The 16,983-nt window shown below is 41.9% G+C and overlaps 1 protein-coding gene across 1 annotated transcript in view; it reads left to right on the forward strand.

Moving 5' to 3' along the window:
• The window catches only part of mrps18a (mitochondrial ribosomal protein S18A), a 78,015-nt gene extending 61,963 nt beyond the window's left edge, over positions 1–16,052 (forward strand). The window contains exons 5-6 of the mRNA XM_060902814.1: positions 13,846–13,921; positions 15,092–16,052. Of these exons, the coding sequence (XP_060758797.1) occupies positions 13,846–13,921; positions 15,092–15,236 (221 nt within the window). The 3' untranslated portion in view covers positions 15,237–16,052. The remainder of the gene's footprint in view (positions 1–13,845; positions 13,922–15,091) is intronic.
• The last annotated feature ends 931 nt before the right edge of the window (positions 16,053–16,983 follow it).

Genomic DNA, 16,983 nt, shown 5'->3' on the forward strand with positions numbered 1-16,983 from the left:
AGCGTGGTGAGGTGCATATATTATTACTCAGACATATTTTGAATGAGATGAGACAGTGATCTGAGATAACTTCAGACTGTGGAAGTATGACTATATTGTCTACGTTTAATCTGAATGTTAGTATTAGATCAAGGGTGTGACCACCATTATGGGTCGGTCCTATGACATTCTGCTTAATCCCGACTGAATCTAAGATGGACACAAACGCTGTTTTTAAAGGGTCTTCTGGGTTATCGAAGTGAATATTAAAATCTCCGACAACTAAAGCTTTGTCTAAGGAAATAACCAGATCTGAGATAAAATCTGCAAATTCAGAAAGAAACTCAGAATATGGCCCCGGGGGCCTGTAAATAATAAGCAATGGAATTAACTGGGTAGACTTATTTTTCGAGGCTACATACATTATGAGTATGAAGAACTTCAAATGTATTAAATTTATAACCAGGTTTGTGTGTTACACCTAGATAATCATTATAAATAACCGCGACGCTTCCTCCTCTGCCATTTAGACGAGGCTGGTGTATATAACTGTATCCAGGAGGACTCGCTTCATTTAATGCTATATATTCATTTGGCTTAATCCATGTTTCTGTTAAACACAGTACATTAAACTCCTGATCAGTAATGAGTTCATTAACCATTAGCGCTTTAGATGTAAGAGATCTAATATTTAATAGCCCCACCTTTAGATCAAAGGTGCTGGCAGCAGCTGTACAGTCAGTATGATCTAATTTTATCTTGATTAGGTTACTAGAACAAAAACTCTGAAAATTTCTACCTTTTTGTTGAGCTCGGGGAACAGACACAGTCTGGATGTAGTGGGCCCTGAGTGACGACTCTGTGCAGCTAGCAGACAGTCGGTTTAGCCTGTTCGTCTGCTCCCTGGCCTTGGCTCTGGATTGTCAGAAATTAACTAGGCCTGTTCTGAGACTATGACCTATGCTGCAGGAAATAAGAGCAGCACCTTCCCGAGTGGGATGGATACCGTCCCGCCCTAACAGGCCAGCAGTGCCCTCAAAATTAGCCCAATTATCTATAAAGCCCACACTGTTTTCAGAGCACCACCTGGACAGCCAGCAGTTCAGCAACCATAACCTGCTGTAAGCTACATAGCCACGCCGCATTGGGATGGGGCCAGAGCATACTACAACATCGGACATCGCCTTCGCTAATTTAAACACCTCTACAAAGTTACTCTTGGTAACCTCAGACTGACGAAGGCATATATCATTAGCTCCTGCATGAATAACTATCTTTGAGAACCTGTGCTTGCCTAGGACCCTAAGATTACCTGCTATGTCCAGCGCCCTGGCTCCCGGTATACACCTGACTAAAGCTGCTGGTGCCCCTAAAGGCTGAGCTAATTTCACGTGCCGTATGATAGAGTCCCCTATAACTAGAGCTCTTTCAGGTTTCTCAGTGGGTGCATCACTAAGGAGAGCAAACCTGTTCGACACGTGACGCGGAGAGGAGTGGTGCTCCCGTGGGCGAGCCTCAGCGGTAGCTTTGGCTCTACGCTTATGCCGCCGAGCCGTCACCCATTCGCCCTGCTGTAAGGGCTCTAATGCCGGAGTTGGGGGATTACTAACTCCACCTAGGGCGTCCAGACTTTCCCTAACGGAAACTACACTGTTCTCACACTCACTAACCTGCTCTAAAGCCTGGACACGCGCTTCTAGCACTGCAATCTTCTCCGTCAGAGAGCTAACTAATCTGCACTTATCACAAGTAAAGCTAATAGAGCTATCGCTAATGACTGAGGAAGAATGACTAAACATCCTGCACTCAGCACACTGAACAGGCTGAAGGTGTGCCATGATGAAAAGATTCACGTACCTTAAATGAAGATCTGTTGATATTAAAGCAGATCAGATGGCCTCCACTTGTGGACTTTACACAGGAGGAGAGAAAAAGAAAGATGGGAGTGTGTGCATGGCTCCCTACCTGCCTGAATTCCACAATGATCTCTGGTCTTTTGTGTGTTAAGAACCAGGTTTTTGTCACAGCATGTGACCAGATGCTGGACCTCATCCCTGTAGGCTGACTCCTGGTCACTTCTGATCTTACCCACCACCATGGTGTCCTCTATGAACTTGATTATGCTGTTACAGCTATGGACAGGAATGCAGTTGTGGGTGAACAAAGAGAACAGAAGCGCGCTCAGCACACGGCCTTGGGGTGTGCTGGTGTTCAGGGTTATAGTGGTGGAGGAGAGATTGTCTAACTTAACAGACTGAGGTCTGTTAGTCAGCAAGTCCAGACTCCAGTTGCAAAGGGAAGTGCTAATACCAAGCTGGCTAAGCTTGGAGATCAGCTTGGAGGGGCTCACAGTGTTAAATGCTGCATGGAAATCAATGAACAGCATTCTGACTCATGAGTTGTGGCAGTCCAGGTGGGTCAGAGCAGAGTGGAGTGCCATGGAGATGGCATCCTCTGTTGACCTGTTGTGGCAATAAACAGGATTTCAAGTGTGACAGAACCAGTCTCTCAAAGCACTTGGCAGTGATGAGGGTGAGTATGACAGGTTGTAAGTCATTGAGGGCTGTGGCAGTAGAGTGCTTCAGCATTGGCACAGTGGAGGCAGTCTTGAAGGTGGTGGGAAAAACTGCCTGGGCCATTGATAAGTTGAAAATGTCTGTAAACACCTTGGCCAACTGCTCTGCACAAGCTCAAAGTACATGTCCAGGTATTCCATCACGACCAGCTGCTTTTGGTACGTTTGCCCTTCTCAGAGTAGAGCAAACCTCTGAGGTGGAGAAAGTGAGAGGCTGCTCATCAGATGGTGACTCTGCCTTGATAATGACGACCTTAATTCCCCAACCAAAGCGAGCGTAAAAGTAATCAAGCTCATCAGGGAAGGAGGCCGAGCTGGTTGGTGGTACAGTGTTAGGTGGTTTGATGTCCATGATGGTCCCTAAACCTTGCCACATGCACCGAGATCAGAGGAATTGAAGTGCTCTTCAACTCTCTATTTGTAGTTATATTTTGCCTGAGAGATTTCCCTTCTCACATTGGCCCTGGCTGAGTTGTTAAGCTTCCTGGTTTCCAGACCTGAAGGCTGCGTCTCTTGCTTTGAACAGGAGTTGAATTTCTCTGTTCATCCAGTGCTTCTGACTATAAAAGGTTTTTATTTATTTGTATGTTGTCACTCTGTCCACACATTAACAAATGTGGTCCAGGGCAGAGTTGGTGTAGGTGTCAATGTTATTCAGAGAGTGGAATTAAGCACCCTCAAACCCTTGATGGTCTTTATTGTGGGTTTCACACGTTTTGATGACTGGGGTGTATTTGGGAGCAGGAACAAAGAGATGATCAGACTGCCTGAGGTAGGGGAATGGTGTGAATTTGTAAGTTTCAGCCACATTGGTGTAAACATGATCCAAAGTTGTGTGTGTGTGTTTTGTTACCTTGTGGCACAGGAGACATTCTGGTGAAACTTTGGAAGGACAGATCTCAAAGTGCAATGGTTAAAATCCCCAGCAACAATAAAAGCACCATCTGGGTGCATGGTTTGCAACTTGCTAATTGCTGGGTTTCACATGTCACATCTGCCTCATTAGTTATTGAAAACTTTAGCTGGTGGTCTACCAAAACTCAGTTGACAAAGCATTTGTACGGAGACGGTGCATTGCTCCCATGAAAAAAAATGCCTTACGCTTGCATTGTTTTAGGTTGTTTGAATCGATCAAACCATAAAACTGAAAAATTTCTTCAGGGTTCCCCGTGAACTAATAAAAACACAGGATTTCACAAAAACACAGGATTTCACAAAGATGTTGAGAAAGGTGGCTTTTGAACCTCTTACTGAAATCGAAGAGAGCCGAGTTGAAGCATGTTCGAGTTTGAAGTGATCACTTCATGAAAGGCTTGTATATCCCTCTCAGCTACAGTGCTTTGCAAAAGTATTCATCCCCCTTGGTGTTTTGTCTTGTTTTGTTGCATTACAAGCTGGAATTAAAATTGATTTTTGGGGGGTTAGCGCCATCTGATTTCCACGTCTATCACTTTAAAGGTGCACTTTTTTTGCTATATATATATATATATATATATATATATATATATATATATATATATATATATATAGTGACCCAAACAATAAGATGAAAAAAACAGAAATCTGTAGTGCGCATAAGTATTCTCCCCCCCCCAAAAAAAAAAAGTGCCAATACTTTATAGAGCCAACTTTTGCTACGATTACAGCTGCAAGTCTCTTGGGGTATGTCTCTATATTAGCACATCTAGCCACTGGGATTTTTACCCATTCCTCAAGACAAAACTGCTCCAACTCCTTCCAGTTAGATGGGTTGCGTTGGTGTACAGCAATCTTCAAGTTATGCCATAGGTTCTCAATTGGATTGAGGTATGGGCTTTGACTAGGCCATTCCAAGACATTTAAATGTTTCCCTTTAAACCACTCCAGTGTAGCTTTAGCAGTATGTTTAGGGTTATTGTCCTGCTGGAACATGAACCTTCATCCGTGTCTCAAACCTCTGGCTGACTCAAACAGGTTTTCCTCCAGAATTGCCCTGTATTTAGTGCCATCCATCTTTCCTTCAGTCCTGACCAGCTTTCCTGTCCCTGCAGATGAAAAACATCCCCACAGCACGATGCTGCCACCACCATGCTTCATTGTAGGGATGGTGTTCTTAGGGTGTTGGGTTTGCATATGGCATTTCCCATGATGGCCAAAAAGTTCAATTTTTGTCTCATTTGACCAGAGGATCTTCTTCCATGTGCTTGGGGAGTCTGCCACATGTTGGGCAAACTCAACTTTGCTTTAAAAAAAAAAAAGACTTTTTTTTTTTCTGGCCACTCTTCCATAAAGCCCCACTCTGTGGAGTATATGGCTTAAAGTGGTCCTATGGGCAGATACTCCCATCTCCACTATGGATCTTTGCAGCTCCCTCAGCATTATCATTGCCTTTGTTGCATCTTTGTTGCATCTCTGATTAATGCCCTCCTTGGCTGGTCTGTGTGTTTTGGTGGGCAGCCTTCTCTTGTCAGGTTTGTAGTGATGCCATATTCTTTCCATTTTACTATAATGGATTTAATGGTGCTCCCTGGGATATTCAAAGTTTGGGATATTTTTTTATGACCCAACCCTGATCTATACTTCTCCACAACTTTGTCTCTGACCTGTTTGGAGTTCTCCTTGGTTTTCATGTTGCTTGCTTAGCTGTGTAGCAGAGTCAGGGTCCTTCCAGAACAGGTTGAGTTATACAGACATCATGTGACAGATCATGTCACACTTTGATTGCACACAGGTGGATCTTAATTAACTAATTATGTGACTTATGAAGTGAATTGGTTGGACCAGCTCTTATTTAGGGGTTTCATATGAAAGGGGGTGAATAGTTGGGCACACTCCAGATTTCTGTTTTTTTTTTTTTATATATATATACTTTTGCAAGGCACTGTATGTCGTTAGTGTTTTTGAAGTACTTTTTTTGTCATGAAGTGCTAAAGTCTCAAGCTGTTTCTTTGTTTACGCTTCCCAAAGTCCATATGCATGAAGGTCGCAACAAAATTCTTACCCAGCCATACAGTTACAATGCGCTGTGATCACTACTTCATCTTGTTTAACATCCAGTTCTTTAAAGGGGTTTCTGATGATCTTTGTGAATGATTTCCCTGAGAGATAAGAGCAAACACAAGTGAGAATCAAACGAACTGTTTGTTTATATTTCAGCTTGCAGCGCTTCGTTGAAAGACGCGAACGAAAAACTTGGGCAAAAACAATACAGGATTCATTCAGCAGCACCTTGATGCTGAGGTCCTTTACCCAGCCACATACAAAAAAAAGTTGTAAGCCTCCATACTCTTCCACGCTTTCATCTGTTTTGCAGTGTAGAAGGATGGCTGCAAGACCAGATAGTTCGAGATGTCTGTGAACTCAACTGAAGGGTAGTTTTTGAAATCGTAGGACAAATCCCTTTTTCCCAGACTGTAGGGGTCTATTCTGCCACCAGCTATTTCACTTCTAATAAAACCGCTAAGAAAAAAAAATCACTGACTGAAACCCAGCACAAAGTTTTCATGGCCACTTCAGCATTAGCATCCGGAGGGACATAAACTGCAGCAGCAAAAATACATGTAAAAGCACATGGTAGGTTGAAGAGTTTGCACTTCACAATCAGGTACTCCAAATCGGCAGAGTAATGCATATCAGCAATGACGTTTTGTGCAACATGTTTTGCTTTTACCCAAGGTGGCTGCTACTCTGTCAGCCCTGAAAATGGTGCGCCCCTCAAAATCGACCATGCTGTTTGGAACATTGTTGCTCAGCCATGTTTCCGTGAAGAACATCAGACTACAGTCCATGAGTCTTTGCTGTGTGAGGGTCCAGATCTTTAGTTCATCCAGCTTATCAAGGAAGATGCCAAGAAATGCTGGCCGATGTGGGTTTAGTCTTGGCTTAGCATGCAAACCTCCGTGCTTACCCCGTTTTTGTTTACAACCCCGATTCCAAAAAAGTTGGGACAAAGTACAAATTATAAATAAAAAAGGAATGCAATAATTTACAAATCTCAAAAACTGATATTGTATTCACAATAGAGCATAGACAGCATATCAAATGTCGAAAGTGAGACATTTTGAAATTTCATGCCAAATATTGGCTCATTTGAAATTTCATGACAGCAACACATCTCAAAGTTGAGACAGGGGCAATAAGAGGCTGGAAAAGTTAAAGGTACAAAAAAGTAATAGCTGGAGGACCAAATTGCAACTCATTAGGTCAATTGGCAATAGGTAATTAACATGACTGGGTATAAAAAGAGCATCTTGGAGTGGCAGCAGCTCTCAGAAATAAAGATGGGAAGAGGATCACCAGTCCCCCTAATTCTGTGCCGACAAATAGTGGAGCAATATCAGAAAGCAGTTTGACAGTGTAAAATTGCAGAGTGTTTGAACATATCATCTACAGTGTATAATATCATCAAAAGATTCAGAGAATCTGGAAGAATCTCTGTGCGTAAGGGTCAAGGCCGGAAAACCATACTGGGTGCCCGTGATCTTCAGGCCCTTAGACGGCACTGCATCACATACAGGCGTGCTTCTGTATTGGAAATCACAAAATGGGCTCAGGAATATTTCCAGAGAACATTATCTGTGAACACAATTTCACCGTGCCATCCGCCGTTGCCAGCTAAAACTCTATAGTTCAAAGAAGCCGTATCTAAACATGATCCAGAAGCGCAGACGTCTTCTCTGGGCCAAGGCTCATTTAAAATGGACTGTGGCAAAGTGGAAAACTGTTCTGTGGTCAGACGAATCAAAATTTGAAGTTCTTTATGGAAATCAGGGACGCCGTGTCATTCGGACTAAAGAGGAGAAGGACGACCCAAGTTATCAGGGCTCAGTTCAGAAGCCTGCATCTCTGATGGTATGGGGTTGCATTAGTGCGTGTGGCATGGGCAGCTTACACATCTGGAAAGACACCATCAATGCTGAAAGGTATATCTAGGTTCTAGAGCAACATATGCTCTAGGGGTGTCACGGTATGAAAATTTAACATGATGGTTATTGTGACCAAAATTATCGCGGTGTACGGTATTATCACGGTTATTTGAGTGGGCGTGGCTCAGGTTGAGTGGGCGTGGTTCAGGTTTTCAAGTTTGGACTGTGGACAAGTGGATCCTGACCTGGAGATGCAAGTACAGTATGTGGAAATAGGGAGCATGTAGCAATGGGTTAAAAAGTGCAGTGTTTATTATATAATGTAAAATATATATATATATAAAATATTATGGCATGCCGTTCAGGAAATTAATCTTTGAATATATTGAATGAAACTTTGAATATATTGAATGAAACTCTGAATATATGGAATGAAACTTTGAATATATTGATTGAATCCCCGAATATATGGAATGAAACTTTGAATATATTGAATGAAACTTTGAATATATTGAATGAATCCCCGAATATATGGAATGAAACATTGAATATATGGAATGAAACTTTGAATATATTGAATGAATCCCCGAATATATGGAATGAATCCCTGAATATATTGAATGAAACTTTGAATATATTGAATGAATCCCTGAATATATGGAATGAAACTTTGAATATATGGAATGAAACCCTGAATATATGGGATGAAACTTTGTATTCTGCCCCCGCTCCCACAGCTCGGCAGACAGACAACAGGTCCCAGGAAAAACTCTGACTCAGAGGAGAGTATTAGAGTATACTGAGAAACGCTGTAAAACTCGACAAACAAAATTTAAAAATTAGTTTTATATACAGAAAATACCGTTATACAAATATGATCCACGAAGGAAATGACTTTGTCACCATAGCTTCGTTGCACATAAAAGAAGTAAACACTAATAAAACCACAAGCATTCGCCAGAGTGTTAACAATGTCTTTATTGTTTAAAATACCCGCAACCAAATCCCGAGCTGACTGACTCATTTTTGCTGCAGGACGGCGGCAGTGCCTTCATGACGTCAGCCAAGTTTCATTCCATATATTCAGAGTTTCATTCAATATATTCGGGGATTCATTCCATATATTCAGAGTTTCATTCAATATATTTGGGGATTCATTCCATATATTCAATGTTTCATTCAATATATTCGGGGATTCATTCAATATATTCAAAGATTAATTTCCTGAACGGCATGCCATAATTATTTTATATATATATATATATATATATATATATATATATATATATATATATATATATATATATATTCTAATGAAAACTGCCGTTTTCAACATCATGGTAAAGCAAAACTGGTTATGGAAGAAGCATCATAAAATCTCCGCAGGGTGCACTACTACTAAGTTATACCTAACAAACCACTCAGAAGCACAAACAACCACCTAACCGTGTAAACAAATGTCTCATCTTAAATGCTGTCAACATTTTTATATATATATATATATATATATATATATATATATATATATATATATATATATATATATATAAAAACTACACTAACCAAATGCACATGCTCAAGTATTTTGATAACTCAAAAGTGCAAAATTAAGTCTCAAAATTAAAACCTAAAACAAGACAACCTTAAAATATACATTTAAAATAAATAGGAACTTTAACCAAATTACAAAAAAATGTGCCTAGTCCACACTATGCAATCAAAGTTATAGTACTGAAAGAAAGGAAATACAAAACTTCTAAGTGCAACTTTTTACACAATCACAACTGTCAAAGTATTGCTGGCAGAAAAAAAAAAATTAAAAAGTCAGTGATTTCTCCATCAAAACTACAAACACTCATCCCGTGGGTATCCCAAGCCTTAGCAGGAACAGTGCGAAACTGACACACACGTCCATTCACTTCAGGTTGAAATGCAAAAAGGTTAACATATTAACCTTGTCTGCTTTCAGAGCGGACCTAAGAGGGGAAACAATGTACCCACTGGCACTGAAAACCCTCTCCGAAGGCACACTGGTCGCCGGGATACACAAGTTTTTTTTTTTTGCCAGCCTGGCAAGATGAGGCAGCTCAGATGCATGGCCTTTCCACCATACCAGTGGATCGTCCTCTGCTTGGATGGATGGCAGTGACAGGTATACCCTGACTTCCTCCTTCACCTTATCTTCTGGGGTGGCTGGACCTGAAGCCTCTTCTACTCGCTGCTGCCTTGATGAAGTTATCCTTTGCAGTAGCCCACCTAGGCTTTTCTCTCTTGCTGCTGCTGTGGTCACAGTGGGTGTACTGCTGGGGGGCTGTTGGTCTTCTGGTTCCTGCCTGACTTGTGGAGGTGTCAGTTTGAGGCCCTCCTGAACACAGCGGTCAACAACGTCATCCACAGGGTAGTCTAAAAAGTTGGTCTTAAACTGTGGGTCCATGAAGCACGCCATCTGCATGACACCCTTAGCCTTCTCCTCGGTGTATCTGCTTGTAAGGTCTTGTCTTATGGCCTGCTTCTTGTTCTTGAGCAGGACTGAATCCTGCTCACTCTCTTCAAGGACATCCCCTGTGATGTGGTCGAGGACAGGCTTGATGGCAGACAGAGTGACTCGTGTCTCAGAACAAAGGGCATCAGTGAACGTGTTGAGCGGGTCAAGGAGCTGGCAGAGCTGCTCCAAGACCGCAATGTCTGCATCTTTGGGCATCAGATGCCAAACACCCCTCTCTGCAGCAAGTGCAGCACAGACTGCCTGCTGCTGACTGAGGAATCGTTCCACCATTTTCAATGTGGATCCCCATCTGGTCACCACGTCGTGTATTAGGGCCTTCTGTGGCAAGTTGAGGACTGCTTGTTTTTCTCTTAGCGTTCTTTCTTTTCCAACTCCTTGAGAACGCTTGCACGAGATGCTGACAGGCCTTCACGGCGGTGTCCACTCTCTGCATCTTCAGAGCCTTTGATATGGCCAGGTTCAAGCTGTGCCCGAAGCATCCCAGCCGAAGTTCAGGGAAATCTTCAAAGGCCTTGGCCATGTTTGCGGCATTGTCTGTGGTTACAGACACTAGACTGCTCTTGCTTATCTCCCACTCTTCCAGCATGTTGTTAAAAAATTCTGCAATATTTTGACCTGTGTGGTCCTCTGGGAAAAACTGGCTCTCCAAACAGTGTGATCCCAGTTGCCAGTCTGGGGTGATGTAATGTACAGTGAAACTTATGTATGGCTCACCTCCCCCTCTTTCGCTGGTCCAGAGATCAGTGGTTGCTGCAAAGTACTCACCCTGCGCCAAACTCTGCTTTACATCAGCCTTGACCGTGTTGTACATGTTTGGAATTGCTGTTTTTGAAAAGTAATTTCTTGTGGGCACTTTGTAATGAGGTACTGCAGTTTTCATTATTTTCAGGAAGCCAGGCCGCTCAACCATCTGAAAAGGCATCATGTCTTTTGCTAGGCTATACGCAATTGCTGCTGTGAGCTCTTCAGCATTTTTGGATCCAGGTGCGTGTGCAGCTCGTCTCTGAAATGTTTGTTGCAGCGTCTGGGTCACTGTTGATGAGGAGGATGCAGGACTTTGCCTCACAGCCATTGCACTCCTATATATTAAAAACAAACAAACAAAAGTCATTAAGTTACCATTCATGCCAACAAGCATCATGTTTGCCTAAGAAATCCATTAGCTAGAAACAAATTTATTATCTAACAGGTGTAATATTGAAAGTAAATAGTACATTTAGGTTACTCAGTTTCCCTAGATCTAAAGCATAATGATCTGGGACAAATAAAAATAGAAAGCCCTATTGTCATTGTATGAGATTTTATATAAATTTATATACATTTTCTAATCTCATAGAAATAGAATGCCTGTCATTATGCAGAACAATGACGTGAAGATTTGCACAATGACATGTAAAGATTTAAATTACTAAGTCAATGTGCAGTAAAATACTGGCATCTACCATAAACGTGACCAGCAACCATGTTGAGACGGTGCCCCCTCCTTTCCCCACCAATCTAGTTCTAGTGAGAGTCGATAGGCTTCAAAAGTAAAGATCATTATCAAGGTGTAACGTTATTGACAGTCGGATATAATCGTTGCATTTACCCTTGACCAGCAGTCGGAAGCTACTTCGTGTGTTTCACTGACCCATTTCTACCGTCTTGTGGCGAATGACAGTTTAGCTGTTTAACTTGGGTTAGAATGGTGTTTACCTCCGAATAGCGCAAAACACCACAGCTAGACACATTTTAAAATGCTAGCAGTGGGCGCACTTCGCAATAAAGATCATTATCAAAGTTTAACATTATTGACAGTCGGATACAACTGTTGTATTTTCCCTTGACCCGAAGTCATACGTTACTTCGTGTGTTTCACTGATCCATTTTCACCGTCTTGTGGCGAATGAAAGTTTAGCTGTGTAACTTAGCTTAGAATGGTGATGTTTACCTCAGAATAGCGCTAACCACAGCTAGTGCTAGATGCATTTTAAAACTGCTAGCAGTGGCCGTCTTTCGACAATAAAGATTATCATCAAGGTCTAACATTATTGACAGTCGGAAATAATTGTTTCATCTTCCCTCGTCAAAAGTTACTTTGCGCATTTCAGCTAAAACATACACGTTAACCTACCTTGCACTTGCTGTACAGATGCTGATGATGGTCTTGCAGATGAGTCATTAGATTTGATGTATTGCTGCCTTTCGCTGACACCTTTTTTTCTGCACACTCTACATGCAGGAGCACCGTCATCAAGTTGTCCCTCCGAATTTTTGAAATATCCAAAATATTTCCACACTTCCGATTTTATCCGCTTGGAAGGCGGATAGATGTCTTCATCTTGATGACCACCACAGTCTCCTCCTTCCGCCATGCTTGAACTTCGGACAGTGAGTGAGTGAACTTGAGTGGCGTCGGCGGGAAAACTCGCACGAAAGTTCAAAGTCTCGCGAAAATGGAAGCTATCGCGGTTTTGACACTCAGAAGGTTATGGTCACCGTCAAAATATTTTAGCGCGGTAACCGTGTACACCGGTAATCGTGACAGCCCTAATATGCTCCCATCCAGACGACGTCTCTTTCAGGGCAGCTTACACATCTGGAAAGACACCATCAATGCTGAAAGGTATATCCAGGTTCTAGAGCAACATATGCTCCCATCCAGATGACGTCTCTTTCAGGGAAGACCTTGCATTTTCCAACATGACAATGCCAAACCACATACTGCATCAATTACAGCATCATGGCTGCGTAGAAGAAGGGTCCGGGTACTGAACTGGCCAGCCTGCAGTCCAGATCTTTCACCCATAGAAAACATTTGGCGCATCATAAAATGGAAGATACGACAAAAAAGACCTAAGACAGTTGAGCAACTAGAATCCTACATTAGACAAGAACGGGTTAACATTCCTATCCCTAAACTTGAGCAACTTGTCCCCTCAGTCCCCAGACGTTTACAGACTGTTGTAAAGAGAAAAGGGGATGTCTTACAGTGGTAAACATGGCCTTGTTCCAACTTTTTTGAGATGTGGTGTTGTCATGAAATTTAAAATCACCTAATTTTTATCTTTTAAATGATACATTTTGTCAGTTTAAACATTTGATATGTCATCTATGTTCTATTCTGAATAAAATATGGAATTTTGAAACTTCCACATCATTGCATTCCGTTTTTATTCACAATTTGTCCTTTGTCCCAACTTTTTTGGAATCGGGGTTGTACACTCTTGACACCGATGCTAGACACTTTTCGTCGGTATGAATGGCTCGTTTGGTTTCGGTGTCCTCCTCAGCTCTGGTGGTAGCTGATTTGTAGATGAAAGGATGATCTGAAATGTTGTCTGTACAGCAGTGATTTAATTGTCTAGTAGAGTTTGTCATATGAAGCTTGCACAGGTGCATAGTCCGAAAATGTAGGAGCTGAGCAGGTAAATAAATACTGTATCGCAAAAGCTGTTAAGATTCCGATTCTCACGATGTGAGCCACCATCTTGGTCTGTTATTGCTAGAATGTTAATAGTAATATAACCTTAACAGCGATAACAGGAACTAACTTTTCTCATGGATGTTCCATTAAATCTTGGCTATAAACCATTAAATTGTGCAGTGTCTCCTTCATGAATAAATTAAACAGTAATTGTTGGCAAATTTCTGTGGTATAAGTGGAATAACGCAGTCCAGACCATGCCTTCGTATGAAAATAATTTTTTTTTTAAATGCCGCTTGGTGGTGGTATCAGCATTCTGTTTGACATCATGCTGCATCACATCTGCTCCGCATGGATTATTTTATATGGTCACATGTCTGTCGGGTGTTATTCCGTAAATGTCATGAATGTATGAACAATATCAAAAGTCTTTTGTGATAACTATATAATGTTATCAGATCTTGAGTTTGAAATGAATGTATTCTTAGACTGAAAAAGAAGCTACTCTTCTCTCCCTTCTTTCTTACTGCTCCAGGTCTCCTCCCAGACCACAGACCACGTCTTCCTGAAGGCCATGTACCAAAGCCCAAACTCAGCCATCCACTATCCAGGTATGTACATCCACTATCCAGGTATGTACATTCCATCCAGCACCTTAAACATTTTATTGGATTGTTCAGTGTGAAGCCTTCACTGAATTTTTTAGAGCATCAAAATTTTAAACACTTTGTAGTATATACTCTGTGCTCCCCATTTCCCCTGCATTCTGCTCTACCTAAACTTGTCATTGAACAGTATGCCACTTGAAGCATTTAACAAACATTCCTATGTTGTTTTTGACTTAGCGCTTGCTTTTAATCAAGTAGCATTAATGTTAAGGAATTAAGGATGAACACAAGCCACTGTTGAATTCCAAAGAGCACTCATGGGGCAGGTGAGTGGAACTCGATGAGCACAATTCCTGGGAACTGTAAGCAGATGCTAATATTACCAGGAAAGAAAGGATCATGTGCTTTTGGATGACTAGTTATCTAGTAATTCATTGACTTATCATTTAGAACAACTATTTTAAAGCAACAGCACAGCAATGCATCTCCAGGTAGAAAAGACTGAAGTTTTGTGAGTTCCCTGAAGTACGTAAACTAAGGACCTGGTTAATACAGAAGTTTTTGAATGGTAGACACATACGCAGATGTTTGGAAATACCCAACCATTGCTGTGTGTTTGTTGAACATGCTGTTCCAGATTTAGTCCCTCTTTTTTGTTATTAACAAAGAGACTCTTCTGGGAAGGCTTTCCACTAGATCTTGGAGCGTGGCTGTGGGGATTTGAGCTCAAGTTCTTCCAATCCAGCCTTCAAAAACCACGTCTTCAGGTTTAGATCCCTTAGTTCCAAAAGGACTAAGGGAACTTGTAATGCTATAGCATATAACGACATTATTATACAATTGTGTGCTTTCAACTTTATGGCAACAGTTTGGGGAAGAACCACACATGGATGTGATGGTCAGGTGTCCACATACTTTTGGCCATAGTGTAGTAGTTTGTACCTGGAATGGCATAGGATGCTGGTAAAAAAAAAAAAAAATGACAGTGAATGAATAAGTGCTTCTGTACATGAGGAACTGTAGCAGCTAAATTTTGAGTAGGTTATGGTTTATAATGTTCAGGTTTTACCAGGACAGGCAAGTTAAATGTTGCATGCAGTTCAGGGTCGAGAAGGAGGAGGCAGAGCTATGCTGAAAGTAGTATTGACATAAATCTGATGTTGATTTTTGAAGGTACCTGACTCGTTACTCCGTGAAATCCATGAAGCCCATCTATAGGAAAGGAATGAAGTGGTGTAAGATTCGTATGCCTGTGGGACATCCGGCCCTCAAGGACAACATCAGATACAGCCCTAAGCCGCTCTACACAAAGCAGTGATGCATTTCCAGACGCAACAATGAAGGCATTTGTGTAATCAGGACAGCTGGACTCTTCAGGGGATCTGCAAAGTGATAATTACTGTTTTTTCATGGCCAAGACATGCTGCTTTCGATACTTCTTGGGCTGCTTGGTCACACTGAGTTGTAACAGAATTTGTTTAAATCCTTGAGAACTTAATTTGATGTTCCTGGAAATGAATACATCATACACAACACTTTTTTTTTTTTTTTAAATATATCCTCAGTTACCTCAGTTACTGTTACAGGTTCTGTGTTGGTGGGAAGCTGGCTTTCGCTTCCTGAACTACAAATGCTCCAAATAAAAATTGGTTTTACTACAATGAAACAGCTGCTATGTGAGTGAAATGTGTGGGTGTGTGAGTGAATGTGTGTATGGGTGGGGTGGGAAGTTACACTGACAAAGTTTTAATACTTAGACTTCATGCTAAAACTATAATGAATTTTGTGGTTATACAGTTGTATTTTGTGACTATGTAGGATACAGTTATACTGTAGAAGCAAGTTATTTATAATTATGGGATCTGTTATCACCTAAATAAGGATGGGTTCCCTTTTGAGTTTGGTTCCTCTCAAGGTTTCTTCATGTTATCTGAAGGAGTTTTTCCTTGCCATCGTCACCACAGGCTTGCTCATCAGGGATAAATACTTGGATGGTAGCTCTGATTAAGAACATCTGCTAATGCCTATAGTGTAAATTTATTAGGGGTAAAATTGGCTCATTTTATGTAAAGCTGCTTTGCAACAATGTCTGTTAAAAGTGCTACACAAATAAACTTCACTTCTTGATGTTGAATACCTGTTTTCAGTTCATTTACAAGGAAGCTCATCACGAGAATAAGGCATTTACAGTGTCACTTCAATCTCTCTGCATAATGAAAGGCAGGTCCCGGTTCTTGAGGCTGTCTCTCATGTTGATGTAACCATGTTGGGAAGTTACCGGCACATGGAAGGTCAGACACACAGCAGACTCCGGATCTCACACACACTGCTGCCATACTCAAACTGCAAACTCCATGATCCTGTTAACAGAATACAGAATCATTGCCACTTTCAAATCTATTTCCAGTTCAAACAGGCACTTTGACTCAAAGGTTTGCTAGTAATTGCATTTTGCATTGGCATCCTTCTGTCTCGAGAAACAATGGAGTTTTGCGCCTTAGAGTTAGTCTATGATGGAATTGCAGCGCCGGCTGTGGCTGTAGAGCCCTATCCTGGATCGGCAGGTCCTGCTGCAAGTACCACAGGTAAAGACGGTGTCGTCCAAATGCGCCGACTCTGCTCTCTCACGTTTTCGTGCTCTTTTCTCCTCCCACTGCTCCTCTCTCCTCCGCTCTGACGTCTCAACAGCAGACCTGACAGCAAGCTTCCAAGCATTACGGTTTATTGCCACTGCTTCAAAGCCTGCTGGTTCAATGCCACCCGCCTTGAGGTCCCGCTTGCACACATCTTTGTAGCGGAGTGTGGGTCTTCCTGTAGGTCTGGAGCCAGTGGTAAGCTCACCGTACAAGATGTCTTTGGGAATTCTGCCATCTTGCATGCGGGTGACATGGCCGAGCCAACGCAAGCGTCTCTTTGTGAGCAGGGCAAACATGCTGAGAGTTCCCGCCCGTGCCAAGACATCCTTGTTGGGAATGTGGTCCTGCCAAGAGATACCAAGGATCCTTCTGAGGCAGCGGAGATGAAAGGTGCTGAGCCTGAATTCCTGGCGGGAGTATAGGGTCCAG

This window comes from Neoarius graeffei, chromosome 21 (genome assembly GCF_027579695.1).
Source record: "Neoarius graeffei isolate fNeoGra1 chromosome 21, fNeoGra1.pri, whole genome shotgun sequence".
Taxonomy (NCBI): Eukaryota; Metazoa; Chordata; class Actinopteri; order Siluriformes; family Ariidae; genus Neoarius; species Neoarius graeffei.